This window comes from Saccopteryx leptura, chromosome 5 (genome assembly GCF_036850995.1).
Source record: "Saccopteryx leptura isolate mSacLep1 chromosome 5, mSacLep1_pri_phased_curated, whole genome shotgun sequence".
NCBI lineage: Eukaryota > Metazoa > Chordata > Mammalia > Chiroptera > Emballonuridae > Saccopteryx > Saccopteryx leptura.
The window spans coordinates 93,795,014-93,822,612 of NC_089507.1; the positions used below are offsets into that span (position 1 = coordinate 93,795,014).

Consider the following 27,599-nt stretch of genomic DNA (forward strand, 5'->3'; position numbering starts at 1 on the left):
TAAAATGAAACTCTTTCTCTCTCTTGTTCGTAATTCCATTAAACTAAAAAACAAACAAAAAAACTATTTCATCAATAAAAAAATATTCCTTATGCTTTACAAATAAGTTATTCTTTGGACAGTGTTTTTATGGGTTACAAAATTTTATTTTAATTTTAGGTACACTTGCTGTATTATACATTTGAGTGAAATATAGCTAGGGGTTTGCTCATGTCGTGGAAGTATGAGAAAAGCAAACATTGACTCCTAACATACTTGTCATATTTCACATACAGATTTATTTGGAAAAATACAAATTTAAGAATGCAAAAACTTCAGATTTTTGGAGAGCACTTGAAGAGGTATGGATGAGTATAACACCAAATATTTCCTTGTTTTATTAAATGATTTATCAATCATTTATTTATCTGATTATTTATCCTTTTATTTTCCCCTTGCTTGTTACTCTCCATGTTTTTTAAATCTTAGGCAAGTAATCAGCCAGTGAAAGAAGTAATGGACACATGGACCACACAGATGGGTTATCCTGTACTTAATGTGAGAGGCATGAATAACATCATACAGAAGCGCTTTCTATTGGACTCAAGAGCTGATCCTTCTCAACCACCTTCAGATCTTGGGTAAGGACCTATAATGCATTTTAAGAGGAAAGCAAATTTGATGAAAATAATGATCATTTGCTTAGATCTTGCTCTTCAGCACATGATTGATTGGTGACAATATAAAAGCTGGTGTCTTTAAGGAAGCAAAGGCATTTAAAAATAGTTCAGTGGTCTCCAGGTTCAAAATGCATCCAAGTTCTATTCTTCCCAGAAACCATTTACACGATGGATGGATGGATGGAGGTACCAACTCCCCTCATTCACACACAGGGCTCCCAGTCACACTTTCTGTTCAGTGAAGAAGAGTGTTTCAAAAATATAACTCCTTTCTCAACAGTAGAGAGATTATATACAAGACACAAAAAATAATCATTTTAGTCTTTCTTTCTTAAATATGAATGGACAATCAAGAATCAAAGCCTGACCAGGCAGTGGTACAGTGGATAGAGCATCAGACTGGGATGCAGAGGACCCCGGTTCAAAGCCCCAAGGTCGCCGGCTTGAGCCCAAAGGTCACTGGTTTGAAGCCCAAGGTCACTGGCTTGAGCCCAAGGTCACTGGCTTGAGCCCAAGGTTGCTGGCTTGAGCAAGAGGTCACTAGCTCTGCTGTAGTCTCCTGGTCAAGGCACATATGAGAAAGCAATCAATGAACAACTAAGAAGCTGCAACGAAGAACTGATGCTTCTCATCTCTCTCCCTGCCTGTCTGCCCCTATCTGTCCTTTTCTCTGTCTCTCTTTCTGTCTCTGTCACACACAAAAAAAAGGATCAAAAACACATAAAAAACTCTGAAAGCATAAAAGGTAAAATCCCAATGAACAAACAAAATATCTATCTCTATAAGAAACATAATTGAGGAAATAAAAAATAAATTTATGGAATAGAGTAAGAGATGAAATAAATTATTATTATACCCATTAATTAAGAGCAGAATGTCTTTGAATGGACAAACTGGGAACACCAAAGGTCTCTGGAAGATTAAATTTTTAGTTGTAAAAAAATAATTAATAGATCTACTAGAAATAAATTTAAGGCTCTGATTGGGTGGCTCAGTTGATTGGAGCATTGTCCCAAAGCACAGAGTTGCTGGTTCAACCCCCAGTCAGAACACATACAAGAGCAGATTGATGTTCCTCTCTCTCTGTCTCTCTCTCTTTTCCTTCCTCTCTGCTGAAATCTATAAAATAGATATTTTAAAAAGAAATGAATATGATAAATTCTCTAAAAATACTAAGCAAAACACATTGAAATAGGAAAGAGAAGACAAACATGGAAAGTCTAGCACCCAACTAATAGAAGTCTCACAAAAACGAAAACAGAAACTTGAGGAGCAAATTATATAAAAGAAATAATAAAGGACACAAGGATTATGATCTAAAGGTCCCACTGAATACACCTAGCTAGGAAATAAGAATACATGGATTAGTGTAACATTAGTCTTCTTCACTGCAACCCTGAATGCCAGAAGAAAAGGGAGCAATCATTTAAACTGATGAAACAGAAAATATTTTCATCTTCTCGTTCTCTACACACTGAAACTGAACCAAATGCAAAAGCACGGTAAAGACATTTTTAGACATGCAACCCCCGAAAGTGCTTTCCGTACAGCACTTCTCAAAAAGTTACTAAGGCTGCACTCCAATAATATGTATAACAGTAGAATCTTATAAATGATATTTATTGGCTTTCAATTTTTATAATCAACAAATGGATAACAAATATAGAAATTTTGTTATGGTGGCAGAGTAGATTGTAAATATAAATAGGTAACATTGAATAAGAAAAAAATTGCTGACATAGGAAGGAGCTGGAAGAGGGAGAAAGATGGAAGAAAGTGTTGGAATATTAACTCAGTCATGTGGTGAGCTGGTAACATCATGCTGGTAGCTTGAAATAATAGGTCATAATGTGAGTTAATGAAAATCAGCAAATACAATACCCTCCCCTCACCCAAGCCAGTTAATTACTTGCACTTCACAAGACATCCTTTTACAGTTAGGAGAGAGTATCAACACATTTATGAAACAAAAATAGCAGAATGAGTATATTATTTAAGGGAACAAATATAACCTACAGAAAGTCTAATAATAATAATTTTACTTTATTAGATATTGACTGTTAAAAGGAGAATGGAAAAGAAAGCAATATAAATAACTAAATCACTCTTTTTTGTGGGTGAGTTAATAAATACTATATAAAAAAATAAAAGAGGTATCAATGCCTGACCGGTGGTGGAGCAGTGGATAGAGCATTGACCTGAAATGTTGAGGTCCTAGGTTTGAAACCCCAAGGTCACCAGCTTGAGCACAGGCTCATCAACTTGAGTGTTGGGGTTGCCAGCTTGAGTGTGGAATCATAGACATGATCTCATGTTCACTGGCTTGAGCAAGGGGTCACTGCTTTGGATGGAGCTCCCTGAAGTGCATAAAAGAAGCAGTCAATGAACAACCAAAGTGATGCAACTACGAGTTGATTCTTCTAATCTCTCTCCCTTCCTTTCTCTATCTCACTCTCTCTCTCACTAAAAAAAGGGGGGAGGATATCAAGAACTATAGGGCTAGATGTGGACTAAAACCGGAAGCTTTTACAAGGGGCTGCTTCTGAGAGGCACTGGCCCATGGGGAGGAACGGTGAAGAGAATGTGGCTTTTCAACAGCACTTTTTCTAGTTTTTTATTAAGGTTGTTTTTACTTACTATTTGCACAAATGAAATATTCCTGAGTATTTAAACAGTAATTACAAACTCATTCAAACTCTTTTGCATATATCATTTATAAGAAGCTTTTGAGCCTCACAATTTAAAAGTTTATTAAATTATATTTATAATTCCACACACAAACACCTAAAGACACAGACTTATAAATTTAATTTTTAGAAAACCTTCTTATACATATTTATGAATTTAACAAATTGATATTTATAAGTATAGTATATCAAATTTCTTGGACATTTTCTTTATATTAATTAATTAATTTCTTTTTTAAAATTAATTTATTGTGTTAACATGATTTCAAGTGTCCCACTCAATATAACACACTCAACCCCTTGCATTGTGCCCACCATGTCCCATGTAAAGTCTCTTTCCATTCCCACTTCACCCCCCTTACTCCCACTCCCCCTGCCTCCATCCCCACTTCCCCTCTGTGACTAGCTGCCCTGTTATCTGTATCTATATTAACACATATATAATTTGGCTAATCCCTTCACCTGCTTTGATCCTGAACTCTCATACCCCTTCCCTCTGACATCTGTCCTTCTGTTCTTTGTGACCCTGCCTCTGTTTCTATTTTGTTGCACAGTTTATTGTATTCAACAGATTGCACATTTAAGTGAGATCATATGATATTTCTCTTTTTCTGCCTGTCTTATTTCACTTAGCATAATAATCTCCAGGTCCATCCATGTCATTGCAGAAGGTAAAATTTTCCTTCTTTTTCATGGCTGCATAGTATTCCATTGTGTATATGTACCACAGCTTTTTAAAATCTATTTGTCCAATGTCGGGCACATGAGTTTTTTTTCATATCTTGGCTATTGTAAACAATGCTGCAATAAACATGGGGGTGTATATCTTCTTTTGAGTTAGTGCTTTGGGATTGTTCGAATATATCCCTAAAAGTGGGATAGCTGGGTCATAAGGCAGTTCCATTTTTAATTTTTTGAGGAAACACTATACTATTTTCTACAGTGGCTACAGAAGTCTTCATTCCCATCAACAGTGCAGGAGGGTTCCCTTTTCTCCACACCCTGGCCAGCACTTGATGTATGTTGTTTTGTTAATGAGAACCATTGTGACAGGTGTGAGATGGCATCTCATTGTGGTTTTAATTTGCATTTCTCTAATGATTAGTAATGTTGAACATTTTTTCATATGCCTATTGGCCATCTGTATATCTTCTTTGGAAAAGTGTCTATTCAGGCCCTTTGCCTATTTTTAATTGGATTATTTACCTTTCTAGTGTTGAGTTTTAGAAGTCCTTTATAAATTTTGGTTATTAACCCCTCATTAGACGTATCAGTGAATATGCTCTTTCATTGAGTGGGTTATTTTTAATTTTGTTAATGGTGTCTTCTGCTGTGCAAAGACAGATTTTTAGTTTGATATATTCCTATTTGTTTTGTCCTTTATTTCACTTGCCTGTGGAGATAAATTGGCAAAAATATTGCTACAAGATATTAGAGAGTGTATTGCCTATGTTCTCATTCAAAATTTTTATGGTTTTGTGACTTACATTTAAGTCTTTTACCCATTTTGAGTTTGCTTTTGTGAATGATGTAAGTTGGTGGTCTAGTTTCATTTTGGGGGGGTGTACCTGTCCAATTTTCCCAACATCATTTATTGACAAGACTGTCTTTATTCCCACTTTGCTGAGTGTTTTGATCATAAATGGGTGCTGGATTTTATCAAATGCTTTTTCTGAATTTATTGATATGATCATGAAAATTTTTATTCTTCTCTGTTTATGTCATGAATCTCATTGATTTGTGAATATTGTACCAGCCTTGCCTCCCTGGAATAAATCCCACTTGATCATAATGTATGATGTTTTTAATGTATTAATGTATCCTGTTTTTAAAGATTTTTTTTTTGAGAATTTTAGCATCTCTGTTCATCAGGGATATTGTCTATATAGTTTTCTTTCTTTATAGTGTCTTTATCTGGTTTTGGATTTAAGATAATGTTTGTCTCATAAAATAAGCTTGGAAGTCTTTCCTCCTCTTGAATTTTTTGGAATAGCTTGAAAAGGATAAGTGTTAGTTCTTCTTTGAATGTGTGGTAAAATTCCCTGTGAAGCCATCCCAGGACTTTTGTTTGCTAGGAGTATTTTGATAACTGTTTTCATTTCATTTGTTTTAATTGGTCTGCTTAGGTTTTCTGATTCTTTCAGATTCAGTTTTGGAAGATTTTATATTTCTAGGAATTTATCCATTTCACTAAGCTTGTACAATTTTTTGGCATATAGATCTTCGTAGTATTTTCTTACAATTCTTTGTATTTCTGTGATATCAGTTTTTACTTCTCTTTTATTTCTAATTTTATTTATTTGGGTTCTCTCTCTTTTTTTTCTTATGAGTTTTGTTAAAGGTTCACAATATTTTTACCTTTTCAAATGACCAGCTTTGGGTTTCATTGACCTTTTATATTGTTTTTTTAGGCTCTGTGTCATTTATTTCCACTCTGATCTTTATTATTTCCTTTTTTATAATTCCTCTGGGATTTATTTATTGTTATTTTTCTATTTCTTTTAGGTGAAGGATTAGATTGTTTATTTGAGCTTTTTCTTTATCTTAAGGTATGCTTGTAATGCTATGAACTTCCCTCTTAAAACAGCTTTCACTGTGTTCCATAGATTTGGGGTTGTTGTATGTTCATTTTCATTTGTTTTGAGACAATTTTTTATTTCTTCTTTGATCTCATTGTTTATCCATTTCTTATTTAATAACATGCTATTTAGCTTCCAAGCATTGAATGTTTTTTAGTTTTTCTATTGTAGGTGATTTCTAGTTTCATGCCATAATGGTCAGAGAAGATGTTTGATATGACTTCAATCTTCTTAAATTTACTGAGACTTGTTTTGTGTTTTAACATGTGGTCTATCTTAGAAAATGTAACATGAGCACTTGAAAAGAACATATATTCTGCTGTTTGGGGGTGAAATTTTTTGAAGATATCAATTAAATCTAGTTGATCTAGTGTGTCACATAAGGCTACTGTTTCTTTGTTAATTTTCTGTCTGGAGGATCTATCCATTGATGTTAATAGGGTATTAAATCCCCTACTCTTATGGTATTGCTGTTGATCTTGCCCTAAATGTTTGTCAAAATATGCTTTATATATTTAGGTGCTCCTATATTGGGTGCGTAAATATTTACAATGGTTTTATCCTCTTGTTGGATTGTTCCATTTATTATTATGTAGTGACTTTATTTTCCTTTTAGTATAGCCTTTGTTTTAAAGGCTGATTTGTCAGCTGAGGTTGGGATGACAATGTTAGTGGGACCCCCTACTTCAGGGGTCTCTTGGTCAGGAGCTCAGTATGGGAAAATTGGCCCTTATTTTAGAGCCTTATCTCTCAAATACTGCTGGATACTCCAATTCTATTTCTCCCCAGAAAGGTGAGCAGCAGGTTCAGACTGGGTGAGGCTGACAATTTCCTCTGCAGAAGTTCTTCCAGCTGGGGAGCCCCTGGTCGCAGGGGGAAAGAATGAGAGTGTCCTGTCCTGGGGTTGATTGTGACCCCCTCCCAGAATGTGGCTAAATCCCTCCACTGGCCCCAACAATAGGTTCCAGGGAACCCACACCTTGAATGTCTGTGCTCCAAGCCTCTCTCCCTTCCTCCTGTGGAATCTAGCCCAGCAGGGCAAAATATCTAAGACTTGGTCTGATTGACTGTGAGACTCCACCTTGTCCAATATGTGTGTAAGCCAGTGTGCAGGTACTGACCACAGAAAGTGGAGCTCACCTCAGCTGGGCCCAGTGTCCAATGAGACTTCTCTTAGGACATGCCGCCAGCAAGGGTTATTAGGTCCTGAACCAATGTTCTCTGCAGCTAGCATCTGGATGGGCTGACCTTGTGCCTCCCTGGAGGGAACCCAGCACAGACCAGTGGAGGACACTGCCTTTGTCTATCCCTTAGCAACCTTCTTTAATATACAAGCAATCCAGAGTTTGTGCCTGCTTCTGCTGGGCCCAGGTGTACATGGGAATACCAAGCTGCACTCCTCATCTGGCTCTTACCCACACTGGCATGGGGTGGGGAGAGTCAGCAAAAGGCCCAAGGTTCCTACAACCTCTGTCTGCTGGCTGCTTGTTGGGCTTGGCCACTGAAAAAATCTCTGGTAGCATCTAAGCCTGGGGAAATTCAGGGATTAGGAAAGGTGGTGGGTGTGGCTCCCTCCCCTCAGCTTCAGGTGTCAGTCTGTCCTGACTTGTTCATAGACCTCAGTAGGGTGTGGCCCCCTGGAGTCTGGTGGGTGTGGCCTCTGAGACCCAGAGGTGTGGTCTGTCTGGACTTTGGACAGTTTCTGTTGAATTTCTTGTGAGGCAGAAGCCCCAGTTGTAGTCTCAGGAGAGTGTGGGGAGGTGAGAGTGGGGAAGAAGCTTCAGCCTCAGTGCCAGAAAAGTGAGTCACTGATGTGCCCCTTACTTCTTGGCTTACTTCTCAGAAAGGCTCAGTCTCTGTAGAGTAGAGCAGGAGGGATTCCTGAGGCTGGGGCAGTTGCTTTTCCCCAGGCTCATGCCGCATGGAGGGGATTGCTCCACCCAAGAAGATGGCAACCTCAGTATTGGAGAAGGACTCAGCTCAGGGGTTCTTGTGGGTGTCCCCCACAGTGTCTCTTTTCTTTTTATTCTTTTTTTTTTAAATAAATTTTTATTAATGTTAATGGGATGACATTAATAAATCAGGGTACATATATTCAAAGAAAACATGTCCAGGTTATCTTGTCATTAAATTATGTTGCATACCCCTCGCCCAGAGACAGATTGTCCTCCGTCATCCTCTATCTAGTTTTCTCTGTGCCCCTCCCCCTCCCCCTAACTCTCTCCCTCCCTCCCTCCCGCGTCCTCCCTCCCCCCACCCCTGGTAACCACCACACTCTTGTCCATGTCTCTTAGTCTCATTTTTATGTTCCACCAATGTATGGAATCATGTAATTCTTGTTTTTTTCTGATTTACTTATTTCACTCTGTATAATGTTATCAAGATCCCACCATTTTGTTGTAAATGATCCGATGTCATCATTTCTTATGGCTGAGTAGTATTCCATAGTGTATATGTGCCACATCTTCTTTATCCAGTCTTCTATTGAAGGGCTTTTTGGTTGTTTCCATGTCTTGGCCACTGTGAACAGTGCTGCAATGAACATGGGGCTACATGTGTCTTTACGTATTAATGTTTGTGAGGTTTTGGGGTATATACCCAGTAGAGGGATTGCTGGGTCATAAGGTAGTTCTATTTGCAGTTTTTTGAGGAACCACCATACTTTCCTCCATAATGGTTGTACTACTTTACAGTTCCACCAACAGTGGATGAGAGTTCCCTTTTCTCCGCAGTCTCTCCAACATTTGCTATTACCCGTCTTGTTGATAAGCTAATCTAACAGGGATGAGGTGGTATCTCATTGTAGTTTTGATTGCATTTCTCTAATAACTAATGAAGCTGAGCATCTTTTCATATATCTGTTGGTCATTTGTATTTCTTCCTGGGAGAAGTGTCTATTCATGTCCTCTTCCCATTTTTTTATTGGATTGTTTGTTTGTTTGTTTGTTTGTTGAGTTTTATGAGTTCTTTGTAAATTTTGGATATTAGGCCCTTATCTGAGCTGTTGTTTGAAAATATCATTTCCCATTTAGTTGGCTGTCTGTTTATTTTGATATCAGTTTCTCTTGCTGAGCAAAAACTTTTTATTCTGATGTAGTCCCATTCATTTATCTTTGCCTTCACTTCTCTTGCCATTGGAGTCAGGTTCATAAAATGTTCTTTAAAACCCAGGTCCATGAGTTTAGTACCTATGTCTTCTTCTATGTACTTTATTGTTTCAGGTCTTATATTTAGGTCTTTGATCCATTTTGAATTAATTTTAGTACACGGGGACAGGCTGTAGTCGAGTTTCATTCTTTTGCATGTGGCTTTCCAGTTTTCCCAACACCATTTGTTGAAGAGGCTTTCTTTTCTCCATTGTGTGTTGTTGGCCCCTTTATCAAAGATTATTTGACCATATATATGTGGTTTTATTTCTGGGCTTTCTATTCTGTTCCATTGGTCTGAGTGTCTATTTTTCTGCCAATACCATGCTGTTTTGATTATCGTGGCCCTATAATATAGTTTAAAGTCAGGTATTGTAATGCCCCCAGCTTCATTCTTTTTCCTTAGGATTGCTTTGGCTATTCGGGGTTTTTTATAGTTCCATATAAATCTGATGATTTTTTGTTCCATTTCTTTAAAAAATCTCATAGGAATTTTGATGGGAATTGCATTAAATTTATATATTGCTTTGGGTAATATGGCCATTTTAATTATATTTATTCTTCCTATCCAAGAACAAGAAATATTTTTCCATCTCATTGTGTCTTTTTCTATTTCTCTTAACAATGCCTTGTAGTTTTCGTTATATAGGTCCTTTACATTCTTTGTTATGTTTATTCCTAGGTATTTTATTTTTTTGGTTGCAATCGTGAAGGGGATTATTTTTTTGAGTTCGTTTTCTCGTGTTTCATTGTTGGCATATAGAAAGGCTATGGACTTCTGTATGTTAATTTTGTATCCTGCGACCTTACTGTATTGGTTTATTGTTTCTAGTAATCTTTTTGTGGAGTCCTTTGGGTTTTCGATGTATAGGATCATATCATCAGCAAAAAGTGATACCTTTACTTCTTCTTTTCCGATATGGATGCCTTTTATTTCTTTGTCTTGTCTGGTTGCTCTGGCCAGAACTTCTAGCATCACGTTAAATAAGAGTGGAGAGAGTGGACACCCCTGTCGTGTTCCTGATTTAAGGTGGAAAGTCCTCAGTTTTACGCCATTTAATATGATGTTGGCTGATGGTTTATCATATATGGCCTTTATTATGTTGAGATATTTTCCTTCTATACCCATTTTGTTGAGAGTCTTAAACATAAAATTGTGTTGTATTTTATCGAAAGCCTTTTCTGCATCTATTGATAAGATCATGTGGTTTTTGTTCTTTGTTTTGTTGATATGGTGTATTATGTTAACCGTTTTACATATGTTGAGTGTCTCTTTTCAAGGCCACCAAATCCACACTGTCCTCATATGACTCTAGTCCTCTCAGCCCTCCCCCACCGGAGCCCCTGGTAAGTGGCTATGAATGAGATATTCTGTGCTGGCCCTTTAAGGTTGTGTCTGCGTCTCCAAGAACTCCCCTCTCTTTCTCGCAAACAGAAACCTCAGTTATTTTCACCACCAAATTCTGTGGGTGCCTCTTCTAGGCTCTGGGGCTCTAGGCTGAGACCCTCACCTCTCAATGTGACCCTCCTGACAGTAGAAGTCTATCCAGACCCTCTGCCACGGCTTGCTCCTGGGAACAGGGCAGCCCTTTCCATGTCTCTTACTTTCCTATCAGTCTTGGCGTGGCTTCTTCTGTGATCTTTGGTTATGAACTCCTCTTCATTTGGTCCAATGTTGGGTTTTCAAAATGACTGTTCTTAGGTTTAGTTGTAATCCACTTTGGTCCTGGGAGGAGGCAGTTGCAATGTCCACCTACTCCATCACCAACTTGGAATCCCCCTTTTTTTTCTTAAAAAAAAATATTTTTCATTGATTTGAGAGATAAAGAAGAAAAAAGTAGCGAGGGAGACAGAGAGAGAAGCATCAACTTGTTCCACTTAGTTGTTCCATTTACTTGTGCACTCATTGGCTGTTTCTCATATGTGCCCCGACCGGATCATCCTCCCCACAACCTTGGTGCACCAGGATGACATTCCATGCACTGTGCCACCCAGCCAGGGCCAGGCATTTTTAATATATTGAGAAACAAACCTTTCACTACAAAAGTTGATATTTCTAGACAAACATGACTGAATTAAGGTAGTCTAAGAATTTCAGTTAAAATTTCAAATCAATATGTCATTTCCTCCAATTTACCAGATTAAATTTTTTTCAAATATGCTTAAGCTGCCACAGCAGTGTGCAACACAGCTGATGATTTTCAAAATTTATCATGTTCGTATAAATGCTACTTGCACAAAAGTTTTAATATTATGTCTATTTCTGTAGAACTGAGTGGTTATTTTCATATACATTTCTGGAGTGCCAATCACTCCCAGCTGAAGAGAACAGAATCAGGAGCTCAGGGCTCCACCCCCTAGGTGGACCCTTTGGGGTGCTCACTCTAGAACACTACTGCCCAGCTGAGCTTCTTCCTAGACTGGATACTGGCTACATGAGAACAACATATTGTGGCACTTGTCCCCTTGAACATTATTCCATTTTTATCCACACTAATTTTCACGGTCCCATCTTTCAACTTTTTAACACAGTTTGGGTAGAAAGAATTTTGCATCAACCCCCATGCAGGCAGCCTTTAATCTCCACTGCTTGGTTTCCAGTGAAAGAAACTTTCACCCCTTTATTTCTATTTTAAATAGGGTTATTGGCCTTATTTTATAATCACATATATAAATCAGCACAGATCAATTATTCAGTATCAGTTAGGATTACATGAGGAAAGAGAATTATAGGATGTAAAGAAGATGTCTCAGAAAATGTGTCATTTAATAACTATAACATTCTTTATAGTTGCAGTTTTATGTTGTAGCAAATTAGATTGGCCAAATTTAAACTGCTGGAGTTTTTAGATATTAAAATTTAAAAGTATTTCTCTCTTGTGAACAAGCTTCCATTTAGAAGTTTCACAGTAGTTATTCTCTCCTGTCGTGTGTATTCACTGATAGGCTGAGCCTGAATGGGCGGTCAGTACTGCGGTGGGGTGAGATGAGGGCAGCAGAGGACTTTCTTTCTTGAGGAAGTGATATTTAACCTAGGATGTTTAAAACAGAAACTATATGTAGGAAGACTCTGAAGTTATAAATGAGCACTATACATAAAATATGCTACACTCACTGAGGATTTCCTAAGTAGCTGGCACTATTGTGAACACTTTATTATAACAGAAAATGATTAAATAATTTATGCAAGGTTATATAGCATATAAGTTAGAGAGCCTTGATTTGAATGCAAGTCGTCTGGCTCCAAGAAACTGGGCAGCAGAGAGGCTGGGGAAAGCGGTGGGAGATGAAGCCAGAGAGGAAGGTTGATGCCTGGCATGCAGGCAATGATAAACATTTTGAACAACTATGTGCAAATTCAAGGACTTTAAGGAGAGAATTGGCAGATCACATTTGCATTTTGCCAAGTTCCCCTCTGACTGCACTGTGGAGGGCAGATCAGAGGAGCCAGAGTGGGATAAGGAGATCGGTTAGGAAATTACTGTAGGGAGATGGGGAGACAATGGAATGATCGGCCACACTGGCAGGTGGCCATATCTGGAGGGGTGTGGCTGATGTTCCAAAGATTAGGCTGAGCTAAAATTCCTAATTAAAGAGTGAACAATGCTCAGGGAATTGATTCAGATGAATTTTCAAAGAAAAATCCCCTTTTAGAACACTGTTCTATAGTGTTCATAGCCATACTTCTAGAGAAATGAAAGATCTTTCTAGACCCACTTTGTGAGATGTGCTCTAAGTGGTAAGTAATAGAACCTGTGTTCAGGCTTCCAATTCAGAGCTTTGGGAATTCAGTTACACTAACAGCTCACTCAGGTATTTACTGAAATTCAAATTACCTTCCTTGGCCTGACAACTCAGTTGGTTAGAGCATCATCCCTATATGCAAAAGTTGCTGGTTTGATCCCCAATCAGGGCACAGATAGCAATAGATGGATGTTTCCGTGTCTCCCTCTCTTTCTCTCTATCTCTAAAATTAATTAAAACAAAAAATAAAACTTAAAAATATATAGAACAAGTATTTTAAAACATTCAAATTGCCAAAATACTATCTATTCAAGGCCTCAGAGGATGAAGAGCATTGAGAATTATTAAATTAGCTACTTCCAAGGTACTGGTTGGCCCCTGAACTGGAGAAACAGTGAGAAAGCCAGTGGTGCTCGGCTGTGGAGGCCCGTTCCCTGCTGCTCCTCCTGGAAATCTCAGTCATCTCTCTCAGAGAAAAGGAAATTCAGAGAAACTAGGTATCTTACTATATAATCCAGGTCCTGAAAATGAATAGCTATTGTCAAAACAAAGGGAAATTTGAGTTTCTAGACCAAATGAGATCCAACAGGGAGTGTCTGTATATACCTCTTTATCTTTTATTTATTTTGGAAAGCAAAAATTATAATGGCAAAGTCTTCTCTTTTCACTCATCCGTCTTCATAAATATGAATGAAATGAAATATAGAGGTGACTTGTTATCAGGTGATAATTCAGTGACAAAAATCAACATAATAAAATCTGTGATTATCCTGTTAAATATAAACTGTTTATTTTATACTTACTGTTTTATGTCCTAGCACATTAGATTGCCATGCTTAACACTATTATTTAATAGCCTTTGGATATTAACATTAAAATATATATATTTCTCTCTTGAGAAACAAACTTCTAGTGGGAGAGCATCACAGTAATTGCTCTGTTTTGATTCCTTGAGCCAAAGACATGTCAGCACTATTTTTGAACAAAGGGAATTGGATTTTTTTTTAAAAAAAACTGTTCTGTAGTTATGGATTCCTCTCCACACAAACAAAAAAATTATTTCCAAGTGAACTAAATGTAACATCAGGTCTAAAATTACTTTTTTAAGTCATAATAAATCTTTAAATTGCATTCAAGGTTTAGAACATAAAACTACGTTATTAACATTTTATACTTTTTAAAATATTTTAGTATCTATGTTTAGATACTGTTTATATTTTATTTAGATTCATATATGCATGACTTTTAGTGACCATTTATCATAAAGTCAACTGTAAGGCTGATGGCCTTGGCCATGCAGGTTTATATTGGATTCAAGCAGATGGTAAAGGAACTGTGGAGCTAGAGAATGGTGGGCCATTCCATTTATTAGAGTCTCACAACTGCAGACAAGCAAGCAGGCAGGGCAAACGGCTTTTCTCTCTCTCTCTCTCTCTCTCTCTCTCTCTCAGCTAATGAGCAAACAGACCAGGGGGGGGGAAAAAAAACCTTCTCAGGCAAAAAATAGCAACAAATGGCCCATCCCAATGGCGGCTCGCAATCCACAATCTACAGTCTGCCACCTTGAGGGCAAGCACCTGCAGCCTTACATAAACTATACTCATGAGGGCTGCCTTGTGCTCATGCACCAATCAGGCAATGTGCAAGCAGTCAAGCTTAACATACTTGTTTGCCCAACAGTTAACCCACTTGTTTCATTTTTAAAAAACATAAAGTTATATATGCATAGAAAAACAAATCTAGAAAACAGATAATTCCCCATTGAAAACATCAATAGTAGCTCATGAGCATATAAGTGAGAAAAAGACATATCAAAAGTCAGTCTTCCTTATTTCCATTTGATTGAAAACTTGGATTGTAATATATTTTTTCATACTCCCAGAAGGTGATGAATTCTTTCTCCAACTGGTGTCTACTTGCTCTCTGTTCAGCTATATTTATGTCTGGTAGACAAAATGGGCAGTTAGGTTGTACTATAAACTGAATGGCATCATCCTTTTTCTCACTGCTTAAATAAACTGAGATTAAAGAACTCTTACTTACCAGAGACGTTTTATAATCCAGATGGCCCATACATGTGTCAGTTATGGTTTTAACACCATGGTCTCAACCATCTCTTAGAAATGGGACAGTTTTGCCTGACCTGTATTGGCACATTGGATAAATTATTGACCTGGAATGCTGAGGTTGCCAGTTGAAAACCCCAGGCTTGCCCAGTCAAGGTACATATGCAAAACAGCTATGAGTTGATGCTCCCTGCTCTGCACCCCCCACATTTCTCGCTCTCTCTCTCTCTCTCCTCTCTCCAAAATCAATAAATAAAATCTTTAAACAAAAAAAAAATAAGGAAGGGAGGGAGGGAGGGAGGGAGGGAGGGAGGAAGGAAGGAAGGAAGGAAGGAAGGAAGGAAGGAAGGAAGGAAGGAAGGAAGGAAGGAAGGAAGGAAGGAAAGAAGGAAGGAAGGAAGGAAGGAAGGAAGGAAGGAAGGAAGGAGAAATGGGCCAGTTTCATGCCTACATCAGGGGAATTCTTCATTGGGAAAACTCATGCTTTTGACAGTCAACTCAATGTGAAAAGATGAGAGTAGGTGTGTTTCCTTAAGTCAAATAAAGTCAGTTTCCTTAGTGAAAATTAAATTGGTCATATTTAATACTGCCAGAGCCTGTTACATGGTTAGATATAAAGACAAAATGAATTATTCCTTTTAAAAATGAAATCTGATGCTACTGAATTTTAGGTAACATATAGGCAACTCCATTATTTCATTTATGTAATTTCTATTGCTTGACATTTATTATTTTACTCAGCTTCAATTAGATTAGATCTTGTGAGTGATTCTAAAACTATAAAATTAAATAACCTCAACTCTCTATTTTTTTTGTCTTAATGATACTTTTACAGACCTTTTTTAACATGACTTTAGTAGTATAATTTATGCTCACTTTTAGGCACAGTGTGGTCCAGACACCATGTTTTAGAGGGAATGGTTGGAATGGGAGATTCTAAGTGTGCACATGGGGCATCCAGACACTGTATGCTCTGTTGTTTCAATCAGGTCGTCATTAGCGAATGGCATGAGGAATGGAATGTTAGTTGTTCACATGTAGCACCAAGTCAGCAGAGCGAAGAAAGAGTGAAATGTGTAGGTAGGATGTGACTTTTTAAAATGCTTCTTTGTCTATCTATTCAGAAGCTACAGGGAATCAATCATTCTTAGGTTGGCTTGCCAAAAAGCAGACCCTGAGGCGATCATTCAAGTGAAAGTCACTCATTAAGAAGTATTTCTAGAAAAGAGGGGTAGGGGACTGGAAGAGGGAGATAAAGCAGGAAAAGGTACACTATGAAGCAGGTCTTCCAAAGGTGTCTGGAGACAGTGCTTCAGACTGGTCTTGACAGGTGAGGCAAGGACCATTCTCAAGTAGCTAAGGGCTGCATCTGAGAATGCAAATTCCCTGGAACTTCTGGCTTTCCTTGCTCAGGCAGCCAGAGGTCAGTCCTCTGACAGAGAGACCCAGGTGCTGGCTGTTGGCAAAGGTCCACAAAAATGACAAAGAGACTCAAGGGGATAGGAGTGAAGCACAGACAAGGTCTTCTGCAGGACCCAAGAAACAAGTTATAAATTGGTTCTATGAAACTCATGACCAAAAACATTCATTGCAATAAAATCCTCTAAGAGAGCTAGTAAAAACTCAATCCTATAAAACATTTGAATAGTTATGAAACAAAAGATAATTTCTTTCAAGTAGATAGCAAGATATATTCACCTTGAATTACATAAATTTTGTTATATATTGAAAATGGGAAATCCATTCTGAATGAGGGGTTTAAACAGATGAAGAAAACCAAGGCCAACTTTGAGCTGAAATCCAAACACAAACACAAATTCTTCTCTCTAAATTTCCTGTATTTTCTGACTGATAGGAAATGATATGAAAACAAATTATCCAAAGGACATTTAAGATCTCATTTCTTTTATTTTTATTTACTTTATTTTTCAATTACAGTTAACATTGAATATTATTTTGTATTAGTTTCAGATGTACAGCAAAGTGGTTAGAAAATCATGGACTTTAGGGTGGTTCTCTACCCCACACTCCATACTTCAAGTACCCACATGACCCCATACATAGTTATCATGGTATTATTGACTATATTCCCTACCTATGCTGTAATTTACATCTCAGTGACCATTCTATAACTACCAATTTGTTCTGCTTAATCTCTTTTATTTTTATATTTGGCCCCCAAACTCCCCTCCCCTTGACAACTGTCAGTCTGTTCTCTATGAGTCTGTTTCTATTCTGTTCGTTTATTTTGTTCTTTAGATTACAAATGTAAGTGAACTCAAATGCTATTTATCTTTGTCTGACTGGTTTATTTCACTTAGCATAATACTCTGTAGGTCCATCCATGCTGTTGCAAAAGATAAGATTTTAATCCTTTTTATGGCTAAGTAATATTCTATTGTGTAAATATACCACAGCGTTTTTATCTTCACATCTATTGATGGGTTGCTTTCATATCTTGGCTATTGTAAATAATGTTGCAATGAACATAAGGATGCATACATCATTTAAGATCTCATTTTATGAGTTTTCAAGACTAACATGTTAAATATATATTGTATCAAAATACAAAGCTAACATCCTCCCCCTGAACTATGAGAAAATACTAAGTAGCTAAGGAAAAACTGAAACATGCTTACCTGATGATATTTCTTTTTGCAGTGCACTGATTCACATGATTCTAAATAGGATATATTTAAAACAAGAAATTTTAAGAGATGATGGTGGTTGTATAATTTCAATGTAGTTTCTAAAATGTGTGATTTTCTTTACAGCTCTTTAAGATTATCTTTTCAATTCTAAAAATGTTTTGTGTCCTATGACAGAAACTACAGCGTATTAGAGTTGTGCAAGTATGTGTATGAATGCTCAATATTATTATATTATGTATTATATTTTGCAATATTTTTTAAAGCCTCAGACATTTTATTGAAATGATCTTCGTCTTCAGCTATTTTTTTAATCCAGCATTCCAAATTTTAGATATTTATAGAAATTGAAAGCAATTATGTAGCCTATCTTCATCACTGAAGAGTGTTGTATTAATAATATTAATTGTATTCTATATTCTATATACTGGATGATCACTTTTGAGTAAAATATGCTTGTCTATTTCTTTTTAATTATATTTATTTTGGATGTTTTTATAATAAAAGTTAAATCTTTCTTTTTGAAAAATTCTAGTTACACATGGAATATTCCAGTTAAATGGACTAAAGATGATGTGTCAAGAATTACATTCTACAATAGGTCCAAAACAGGAGGTAAATATTATCGATTGATTATATTAAATATTATTTTTTGTTTGGATTAATAAGCCACATTAAAGTAATATAAATATTTTAAAAATAAAAGTAAAACTGGAACTTATGATGCAAATTTCAGCTAAATGAGATCTATTAAATAATTTATTGATGAGTACAAATTCTTATCTACAACAATGAGAACTTTTCTAATTTGAGACATTCTTTTTAATGATTTACCATGACTGACACAATAATAAATACCCATATCCAAAGGGGAAGGGTCACATGCTCAACATTTTCTAAAATTTGTAAATTAAACTTAACGAGTGACATTGATCAATAAGAGTTGTTTCCATGTCTTGGCCACTGTGAATAATGCTGCAAGGAACATGACGGTGTATGTTTCTTTATATACCAGTGTTTTTGAGTTTTGGGGGTAGATACCCAGTAAAGGAATTGTTGGATGATATGGTAGTTCTATTCTTAATTTTTGTGGAACCACCATACTTTGCTTCCATAATAGTTGTACTAATTTATATTCCCACCAGCAGTGAATGAGGGTTCCTTTTTCTCCACAGCCTCTCCAGCACTTGATATTACCTGTTATGCTGATGACAGCCAATCTAACAGGTGTGACGTGGTATCTCATTGTCATTTTTGATTTGCATTTCTTTAATAGCTAGCAAAGAGGCACATTTTTTGCATATATATATTTGTTGTTTATATGTCTTCATAGGAGAAGTTCAGGTCCTCTCCTTATTTTTTAAATTGGATTGTTTGTTTGTTTGTTGCTGAGCTTTGTGAGTTCTTTAAATATTTTGGCTATTAACTCCTTATCAGAGCTGTTGTTTGTCAATATCAACTCCCATTTGATTGGCTGCCTCTTTGTTTCGTTGTAGGTAGTTTGTTTTTTTGTTTTTGTTTTTTGCTGTGCTGAAGCTTTTTAGTTTTTTTAGTCCCATTTATTTATTTTTGCCTTTACTTCTTTTGCCTTTGGAATCAAATTCATAAAATGATCTCTATGACCAAGGTCCATAGGTTTAATATGTTTTCTTCTATGTAGTTTATTGTTTCAAATCTTATATTTAGGTCTTTCACCCACTTTGGATTAATTTTTCTGCAAGGAGACAAGGTGTAGTCAAGTTTCATTCTTTTGTATGTGGCTTTACAATATTCCCAGCACCATTTATTGAAGAGGTTTTCTTTTCTCCATTGCATGTTTTTGGCTCCTTTGTCAAAGATGATTTGTCCATATATATTGGTTTTATTTCTGGGCTCTTGATTCTGCTCCATTAGTCTGTATGTCTGTATTTCTGCCAATACTATGCTGTTTTGATTATCATGGCTCTGTAGTATAATTTGAAGTCAGGAAGTGTGATATCTCTGACTTCATTCTTTTTTTTTCAGGATTGCTTTGGCTATTCAGTTTTTTTCTGTTTCCATACAAATCTGGTGATTTTTGTGTCCTATTTCTTTTTTAAATGACATTGGGATTTTAATGGGAATTTCTTTAAATTTGTATATTGCTTTAGATAATGTGGCCATTTTAACTATGTTGGTTTTTTTTTTCAATTTTTAACTATGTTGATGTTTTTTTCATTTTCTTTCAGTAATGCTTTGTAGTTTTCAGTATATAAGTCCTTCACATCTTTGTTAAGTTTATTCTTAGGTATATTTTTTGTTGTTGCAATTGTAAAAGTAATTGTATTTTTGCAGTTCATTTTCTAAAGTTTCATTGTACATAGGTAAGCAAAAGACTTTTGTATATTAATTTTGTATCCTGTGACTTTACTGTATTTGTTTATTGTTTCTAATAGACTTTTGGTGGAGTCTTGGGATTTTCAACATACAGGATCATGTTATCTGCAAAAAGTGATATTTTTACTTTTGCTTTTCTGAAATAGATACCTTCTTTTCTTTCTCTTGTTTAATTGCTCTAGCTAAAACTTCCAGTACTATGTTGAATAAGAGTATAGAGAGTGGGCAGCCTTATCTTGTTCCTGATTTCAGAGGAAAAGCCTTCAGTTTTCATCATTTAGGATGTATTGGCTGAGGATTTATCATATCTGGCCTTTATTATGTTGAGGTACTTTCCTTCTATACACATTTTATTGAATGTTTTAAACATAAATGGATGTTGTATCTTAACAAATGCCTTTTCTGCATCTACTAGATAGATTCATATGGCTTTTTCTGTTGTTGATATTATGTATTACACTGATCAATTTATGTATGTTGAACCATCCTTATGCTCCTGGAAGAAATCCTACTTGATCGTGATGTATTATTTTTTCATGTATTATTGTATTCAATTTGCTATTATTTTGTTTAGATTTTTTTCATCTAACAATTTGAAGATCAATCTATAAATTTTCTCTGTTTCTTTTCTCTCTCTCTCTCTTCCTTCCTTTTTTATTTCTTTCATTATTTTTCTTTATATCAGTTTAGTAAGCCATTAAATTTTTGAAACTGTTATGTGATGAGATTGGTTATTAAAATGTTGTCATTAGCCTGACAAGGCGGTTACACAGTGGGTAGAGCATTGAACTGGGATGCAGACGACCCAGATTTGAAACCCCGAGGTACCAGCTTGAGTATGGGCTCATCCAGCTTGAGTGCAGGGTCACTGGCTTAAGCATGGGATTATAGAAATGACCCAATTGTCGCTGGCTTGAGAGCAAAGGTCACTGGCTTGAAGTTCAAGGTCGCTGGCTTGAGCAAGGGATCACTTGCTCTACTGTAACCCCTGCATCAAGGCACATATGAGAAAGCAATCAATGAACTAAGGTGCCACAGTGAAGAATTGATGCCCTTCATCTCTTTCCCTTTCTGCCTGTCTGTCCTTATCTGTCCCTGTCTCTCTCTCTCTCTGTATCTGTCACAAAATAAATAAATAAATAATAAAATAAAGTGCTGTCATTAAATTAGACCTATCATTTCCCCAAATCAACATATTAGAATCTCTAATTACTTTAGATTATCTTTTTTGAGCTGTAAATTGTCATCAATAGCTCAAGGTACTTTATATATCTATTTTATACATTCATTTGTCCATTCATTCATCCAACCTCATTTGTCCATCATTCATCCATCTATCTCCCTAAATGAATTATTTGGCACTTTCCTGTGTTAAAATTCAGTTGTGAATGTCATGCTCACTTAAATTAATTTGGATTATATAAATTGAAATATATTTCTGCATCCATTGATTTGCCTTTTTTTTCTTGAAAATTTTTAGTTATGTAAAAACAAGGAGACATTATTGCTGAAAAAAGATAATAAATAAGGCCGGTTTTAGCACTCATCCCCCAAATCCTGCTTTTTATATTTTTACCATTGTACTTGTTTTTGTTTAATTATTTATCTAAAGCAAATGAGACTCTTTTTTACCCCATCTCACTACGTTTTGGTTTCAGAATAACATTTAGCATGAAATTTCACCTGTGGCTTCTTAAGAATAAAAGTAGACCACCTATCCTTTATTTGTATATGCCTATTTGCTCCTGCAAAGTATTTAAAAATATTAATTAGGTATTACTTCTCTTGGCAAGTAAAATTTTATCCCATTTCCAGTATATTATTCATAAAAACAGCTTTATTGAGACATGATTCACATGCTATGCAATTCATACATTTAGAGTATATAGTCTGATGGTGTTTATTATATTCATATATATATATGTAACCATCACCACAGTCAATTTTAGAACATTTTGATCACCTCAAAAAGAAACTCCATACTTTTTTGCTGTTAACCCCTCTATCCTTCCATACACCTGGCCTTTTTAGCCTATTTTGGAAATTTCATATGAAAGGAAAGAGTATTTTATGATTGATCTCTCACTTAGCATAATGTTTCCAAGGTCCATTCGTCTCATAGCAAGTATTAGTATTTCATTCCATTTTATTGCCAAATTATATTTATGTCTTATCAATATATCCTTTATATACATCAGCTCATGGGCATTTGGATTGTTTCTACTTTGGGGCTATTATGGATAATGCTGCTATAAACGCTTGGATACAAGTTTTTGTGTGGATATAGTTGGTTATTTCACTTTTTTCTTTTACTTTTATTATAAATTCTATTGTGATTTTTACTGTTACTATAATCTGTACCAGCTTTGCAATTTTTGAGCTAAGACCCCTGTCTGTTACTTTTACAACAAAACTTTCTCTTGGTTATTTATGTGAACAATTACTTTAATTGTTGTTGGTCAGCAATTCTTCTGAATTTTTCCAGAATTCCCAGATCAATGCCATTTTGTCTTGGAATTTTATGATTATGCTGTGTTTGAGTACCAAGCTCTGTTTTCTCTAAACATTTTCTTACTCATAAACACATTTGCCAAAGGAAAATAGAGAATGGGGGGGGACCACCTTTAAAAAGGTGTAATAGCACTGATTAAAAGTGTGATGAGGTTAGGATTCAATTGAGAGGTTTTCAGTGAATTTGGCTTAACTATTACTACATCTTTTCCCCATTGGTCACCATTGGTTAAATGAGGGTTGGTGAAATGTCCTGGTAGCTGCTTGATTTGATGTTTAAAAATCTCAAAGCATGAACAATTCATCTACACTGACATATTTTTTTATGTGTCCATCATTTTTATGGAATGAGGTTTTCACATACGTGATTTTTCCCAATACCTAAAGCTTACTCAAGTGCTTCATAAAATAAATTTCAGGGCCCTGGCCGGTTGGCTCAGCGGTAGAGCGTTGGCCTGGTGTGCGGGGGACCCGGGTTCGATTCCCGGCCAGGGCACATAGGAGAAGCGCCCATTTGCTTCTCCACCCCCACCCCCTCCTTCCTCTCTGTCTCTCTCTTCCCCTCCCGCAGCCGAGGCTCCATTGGAGCAAAGATGGCCCGGGTGCTGGGGATGGCTCCTTGGCCTCTGCCCCAGGCACTAGAGTGGCTCTGGTCACGGCAGAGCGACCCCCCAGAGGGGCAGAGCATCGCCCCCTGGTGGGCAGAGCACCGCCCCTGGTGGGCGTGCCAGGTGGATCCTGGTCGGGCGCATGCAGGAGTCTATCTGACTGTCTCTCCCCGTTTCCAGCTTCAGAAAAATAAAAAAATAAAAAAAACACAAATAATAAATAAATAAATAAAAATAAATTTCAGGAATAAGCAAATAAACATTTTTATATGTATTATATACATATTAGACAGAATATTTGAATAATGAATTTCATCTTTAATTAATTAAATAATTTGTTAGTTCAAAAAACAACTGTTTATTGAGGACTAACATGTGCCAGACACAGCGATAGACATGGAGACAACACTGAGGGGGAATAAAGTACAATCCTAATCCTGTGGTACTTACTGTTTAGGGAGGGTGTGGACAGGTCAGCAGGCAAATATAATACTGTGTTGTAAGTGTCTCATGTAGTATTAGCCAAGGGTGCTCACTAGAGAAACACTGGTCCAGATTTGGAGGTTCAGAAAAGATTACTAAAGAAAAAGACATCTAGGCTTAGAGTTAGGGGTCTTACATGTAGCATTTAAATGGCTGATAATATTGACCAAGTGTAGACAGAAATTTTGCTCAAAATGGTGAATGCTAATATTAAAGTGAGAGAGCAGAGGGCTCTCACAGCAACTCTCTATCCTTCTGTCAGTACAGTTAACACTTTTTTTTTCTGCTATAGCTATTCAGTTATCTGCCTCTCTCCTTCCGTAGAATTCTTTTTGAAGAAATGGAGCTTATTTTTTGTTGTGGTGGTGGTTCTATATCTCCTGCAGGTACCTAGTAATTGTGTATTAAATGAATGGATGAATGAATGAATCAGTGAGTCAATGGACGAATTAATAAAGCTTTGATGACAAGACCTATTTTTATCTGAAACTTCAGAATCATGACTGGTCACTTAGCCAGAAGCAAACTAGACATCTCTTCTTACTTCAAAGTGCCCGCTCCATTCTTAAGCTATGCACTAAATTCCTGTTTCCTGTTTGGGGACATCTTCAGCTCTCAGCTCAGATCACAGATGACATCAAGTCCTGGGTGTACTGACTGGGCAGTCAGCTCAGATTACCAGCCTGACCTCCCTCTTGGTTTTCTTGATGATTCATTTGTTAGAAATTTCCTAGGCAATGATGGGACTTCTCCCAAGGTCTTTTATTTATATTTGTGTTTTATATAACATTTTAAATATTAAAAAAATTAAATATGTAACAAAAGAAAAGAACTTCTATCACAGAAGCTTCTCTGGCTATTCTAACTTGCCCTGAAAAATCTCTCTTCTTGCCTTCTATAATGTATTATACACTGTCAGTTTTATTAACCCTTATTCCTAGTATTATCACATTATATTTTAAACAGCATCATTGTTGCTTAAGTTTTATATGCTCTGTCTTTTATTTTTTAAGTAAATTATAAGATCCTTGAAGATATAAACTATGCATCATACTCCTAGTCCATCCCCTGCCCACCCTATTCCCAAGAAGGTGCTGTACACATCCTAACACTAAGAGTTTAGCAAACTATTGCTTTATGAAGCCTTGTTTGCCCCACACTGCTGTGCTTTTAGAGATGACCTGTGTATACTTTATGCCTCTATTTTTAACATTAGCTACTATTTTGGCTATTGTCAGTGCATCTACATTTAGCAGTATGACACCTTTTTTGTTTCTAATCAGCTGCTTTCTAACATTTAGAGGAGTTGAATGATATCACATGATATCAGATAACCAATTTTGCTTAAAATGTAATATTTTTAAATAGGCATTTCTAAACACATAGGGTCTAGGAGAACATCAAGGGCATAATATTTTATCATGATTTTGTGAATACTGTTTTTATAATTCTTTTAATTTTAAAAATCCATTCTGACTATCATATAAATAAGATATTACTAAAATTTGATAGTAGTTATATTTAAATATTTTATATAAAAATAATGATGAGAATATAGTTTTAAATTTAATAACAGAAAGAGCAAAAGACTACCTTCATTCTCTCCAAGTTGAGCCTCATGGAATATTTGAATTTTGATTAATCCTTAATGATATAGTTTTGCAGGTTCAGAATCTGTTTTATCAATTCAGCCTTGGTCAACCAAATCTTGAACAATTTATTTGCATAAGTCAAACATATGAGATTGCTAATTTGTTAATTTACACAAATAAAAATATACTGGCCAAGGTGAACCAGAATTCACTTCCCAGGAGGAAAGTTTACTTAATAAAGGTAAAGAGAGAACCAAGGTGGACCAATTATTTTAGAGAAGTCATCAAGTTGTGATAACCTTGTATATTCCATTAACTAGGAGAGACTAATTTTTGCATTTAAAGGCTATCAGTAGTGACTTCATGCAATAAAAATTTCTTATTCAGCCCTGGCCAGTTGGCTCAGTGGTAGAGCGTCGGCCTGGCGTGCAGGAGTCCTGGGTCCGATTCCCAGCCAGGGCACACAAGAGAAGCGCCCATCTGCTTCTCCACCCCTCCCCTCTCCTTCCTCTTTGTCTCTCTCTTCCCCTCCCACAGCCAAGGCTCCATTGGAGCAAAGTTGGCCCGGGTGCTGAGGATGGCTCCATGACCTCTGCCTCAAGCTCTAGAATGGCCCTGGTTGCAATAGAGCAATGCCCCAGATGGGCAGAGCATCGCCCCCTGGTGGGCATGCCAGGTGGATCCCGGTCGGGTGCATGCAGGAGTCTGTCTGACTGCCTCCCCGTTTCCAACTTCAGAAAAATACAAAAATAAATAAATAAGTAAATAATATTTTATTCATTCTTCCAATAAAAGTGTTCTTAACCTGCCATCTCTCCTGGGTGGCGTTCTGCGAAATAATGGCTCAGAAATTCTGTTTTCTTTCTTCTTATGACTTCACTTTCATCCCTCCACTCCGATCTTGGAATCTCCTGCTGGATATTTTGCATTTGATCAGATGACAGAGGAAGATGATGGAGGGACCAGACCTAGAAAAGCATTTATTATTTTTGCCCACTTTTCATTTATAGCCAGTTTTCTATCATATATTTCCACCTAACTGCAAAGGAGGCTAATAATATAGTATAGCTGTGTATCCAGAAGCAAATAGGAACAGTGTACTAAATAACTAACAGGTTTCTGGCACATACATCATTCTTTATAAGGAAAGATATGTCAAAAGATCTGGAGTATATATAGCTCACTTGGACACCTGCTTCCCTGGGCAGATTGTAAACACACTGACAAATCTTCATTATCCAACTCTTCTTTGCAATTATGTCTTCCTATCACCAAAATCACTGTCAATGGTAATCCTTAATCATGATAGTCAGATTGCATTTTTCCAAATTCCTGTTATTATATATTACATGTTAATGCCATACCTTTTTTTGTGAGAGATACTCTAGATCATATGCTGAGATTGAGAAAAACACAACCATTAATAATTCCTGAATAAGTAACTTGTTGAAAACATTACCACAAATGAATAAGCAATTGATATAATAATGTTTTATGTTAGTCTTAGTTCCAGAACTTGAAATTTTCATCTTGATCCCAAATCCTGATAGTGCATCCGATTTGAAATTTTTAGCTCTCCAGTACAATTTGTATGTCATTAGTAAAAAGTACTGCCCTTTGTATCTTTCAGATGTTTTACTATAGTGATACATAAAATTTGATAAGATATATGCTGTTGTTTTACACTGAAAAATAATTTATATAAGGGTTAATTCAGTATAGCATTTTTATCACCAAAAAAATGTTTCTTTTCTTAGGAATCTTTGGTTATCACAAGCTGTCTAGTGGTCTACAGTTTGATATAATTATTCATATAAAATAGTACATTAAAGAACCGTTATGTGTTATCTGTTACTGAGATCTATTTGGGTTGAAATTAAACAGCCTCTGCATAAAATTTTGAGAAAGTAATTATTTGTGTTTTATACCATCTAGAAAAATAATAGGAGTAAAATATAACAATTTTCTAGAAAGAACACCTACTGAGAATTAATCCATTCAACATTCAATACTTTGTGCATAAAGTTAGCAAGAAACAAAACAAAATAATTAACAAAAGTGCTAGAGTATTATGACTATTAAATTTATATTTTCATATATATAAAACAAAATTTCAGATGTGTATAATATAATTTCAAATGAAAAGATTACTAATCATAAAAACAGCAACATTTCATTATGTGTATTGTGTGTTTGTATGTATATGCAAGTAGAAGATAAACAACATGTGCGCAAGAACACAGACACGCACAAAGATTAAAAATACAATGTTACTTCTTTAAACCATCTGAAATAAGCAACGGTATTTTAGTGCTAATTCCTTTGTTATGTAACTAAACAGCCCAACAGTATTTTTTGGTTGACAACTGTTCTGAAAGTAGCGTGAACTTGGAAAGGCTCTAACTACTAATTTCCTAGATCTCAGCTTCCTCATCTATAAAGTGAGAAAAATCACAGTAATGTTAGACAGGCTTAACTAGGTATATATAAAGCACACTAAAATACTGCAGCATTTAGATGG

At 36.1% G+C, this 27,599-nt stretch overlaps 1 protein-coding gene across 1 annotated transcript in view; it reads left to right on the forward strand.

The window, feature by feature from the left end:
- Positions 1-27,599, forward strand: part of ENPEP (glutamyl aminopeptidase) — a 101,252-nt gene that overhangs the window by 49,168 nt on the left and 24,485 nt on the right. The window contains exons 9-11 of the mRNA XM_066386942.1: positions 276-341; positions 469-620; positions 18,065-18,144. Coding sequence (XP_066243039.1) covers positions 276-341; positions 469-620; positions 18,065-18,144 — 298 coding nt within the window. The remainder of the gene's footprint in view (positions 1-275; positions 342-468; positions 621-18,064; positions 18,145-27,599) is intronic.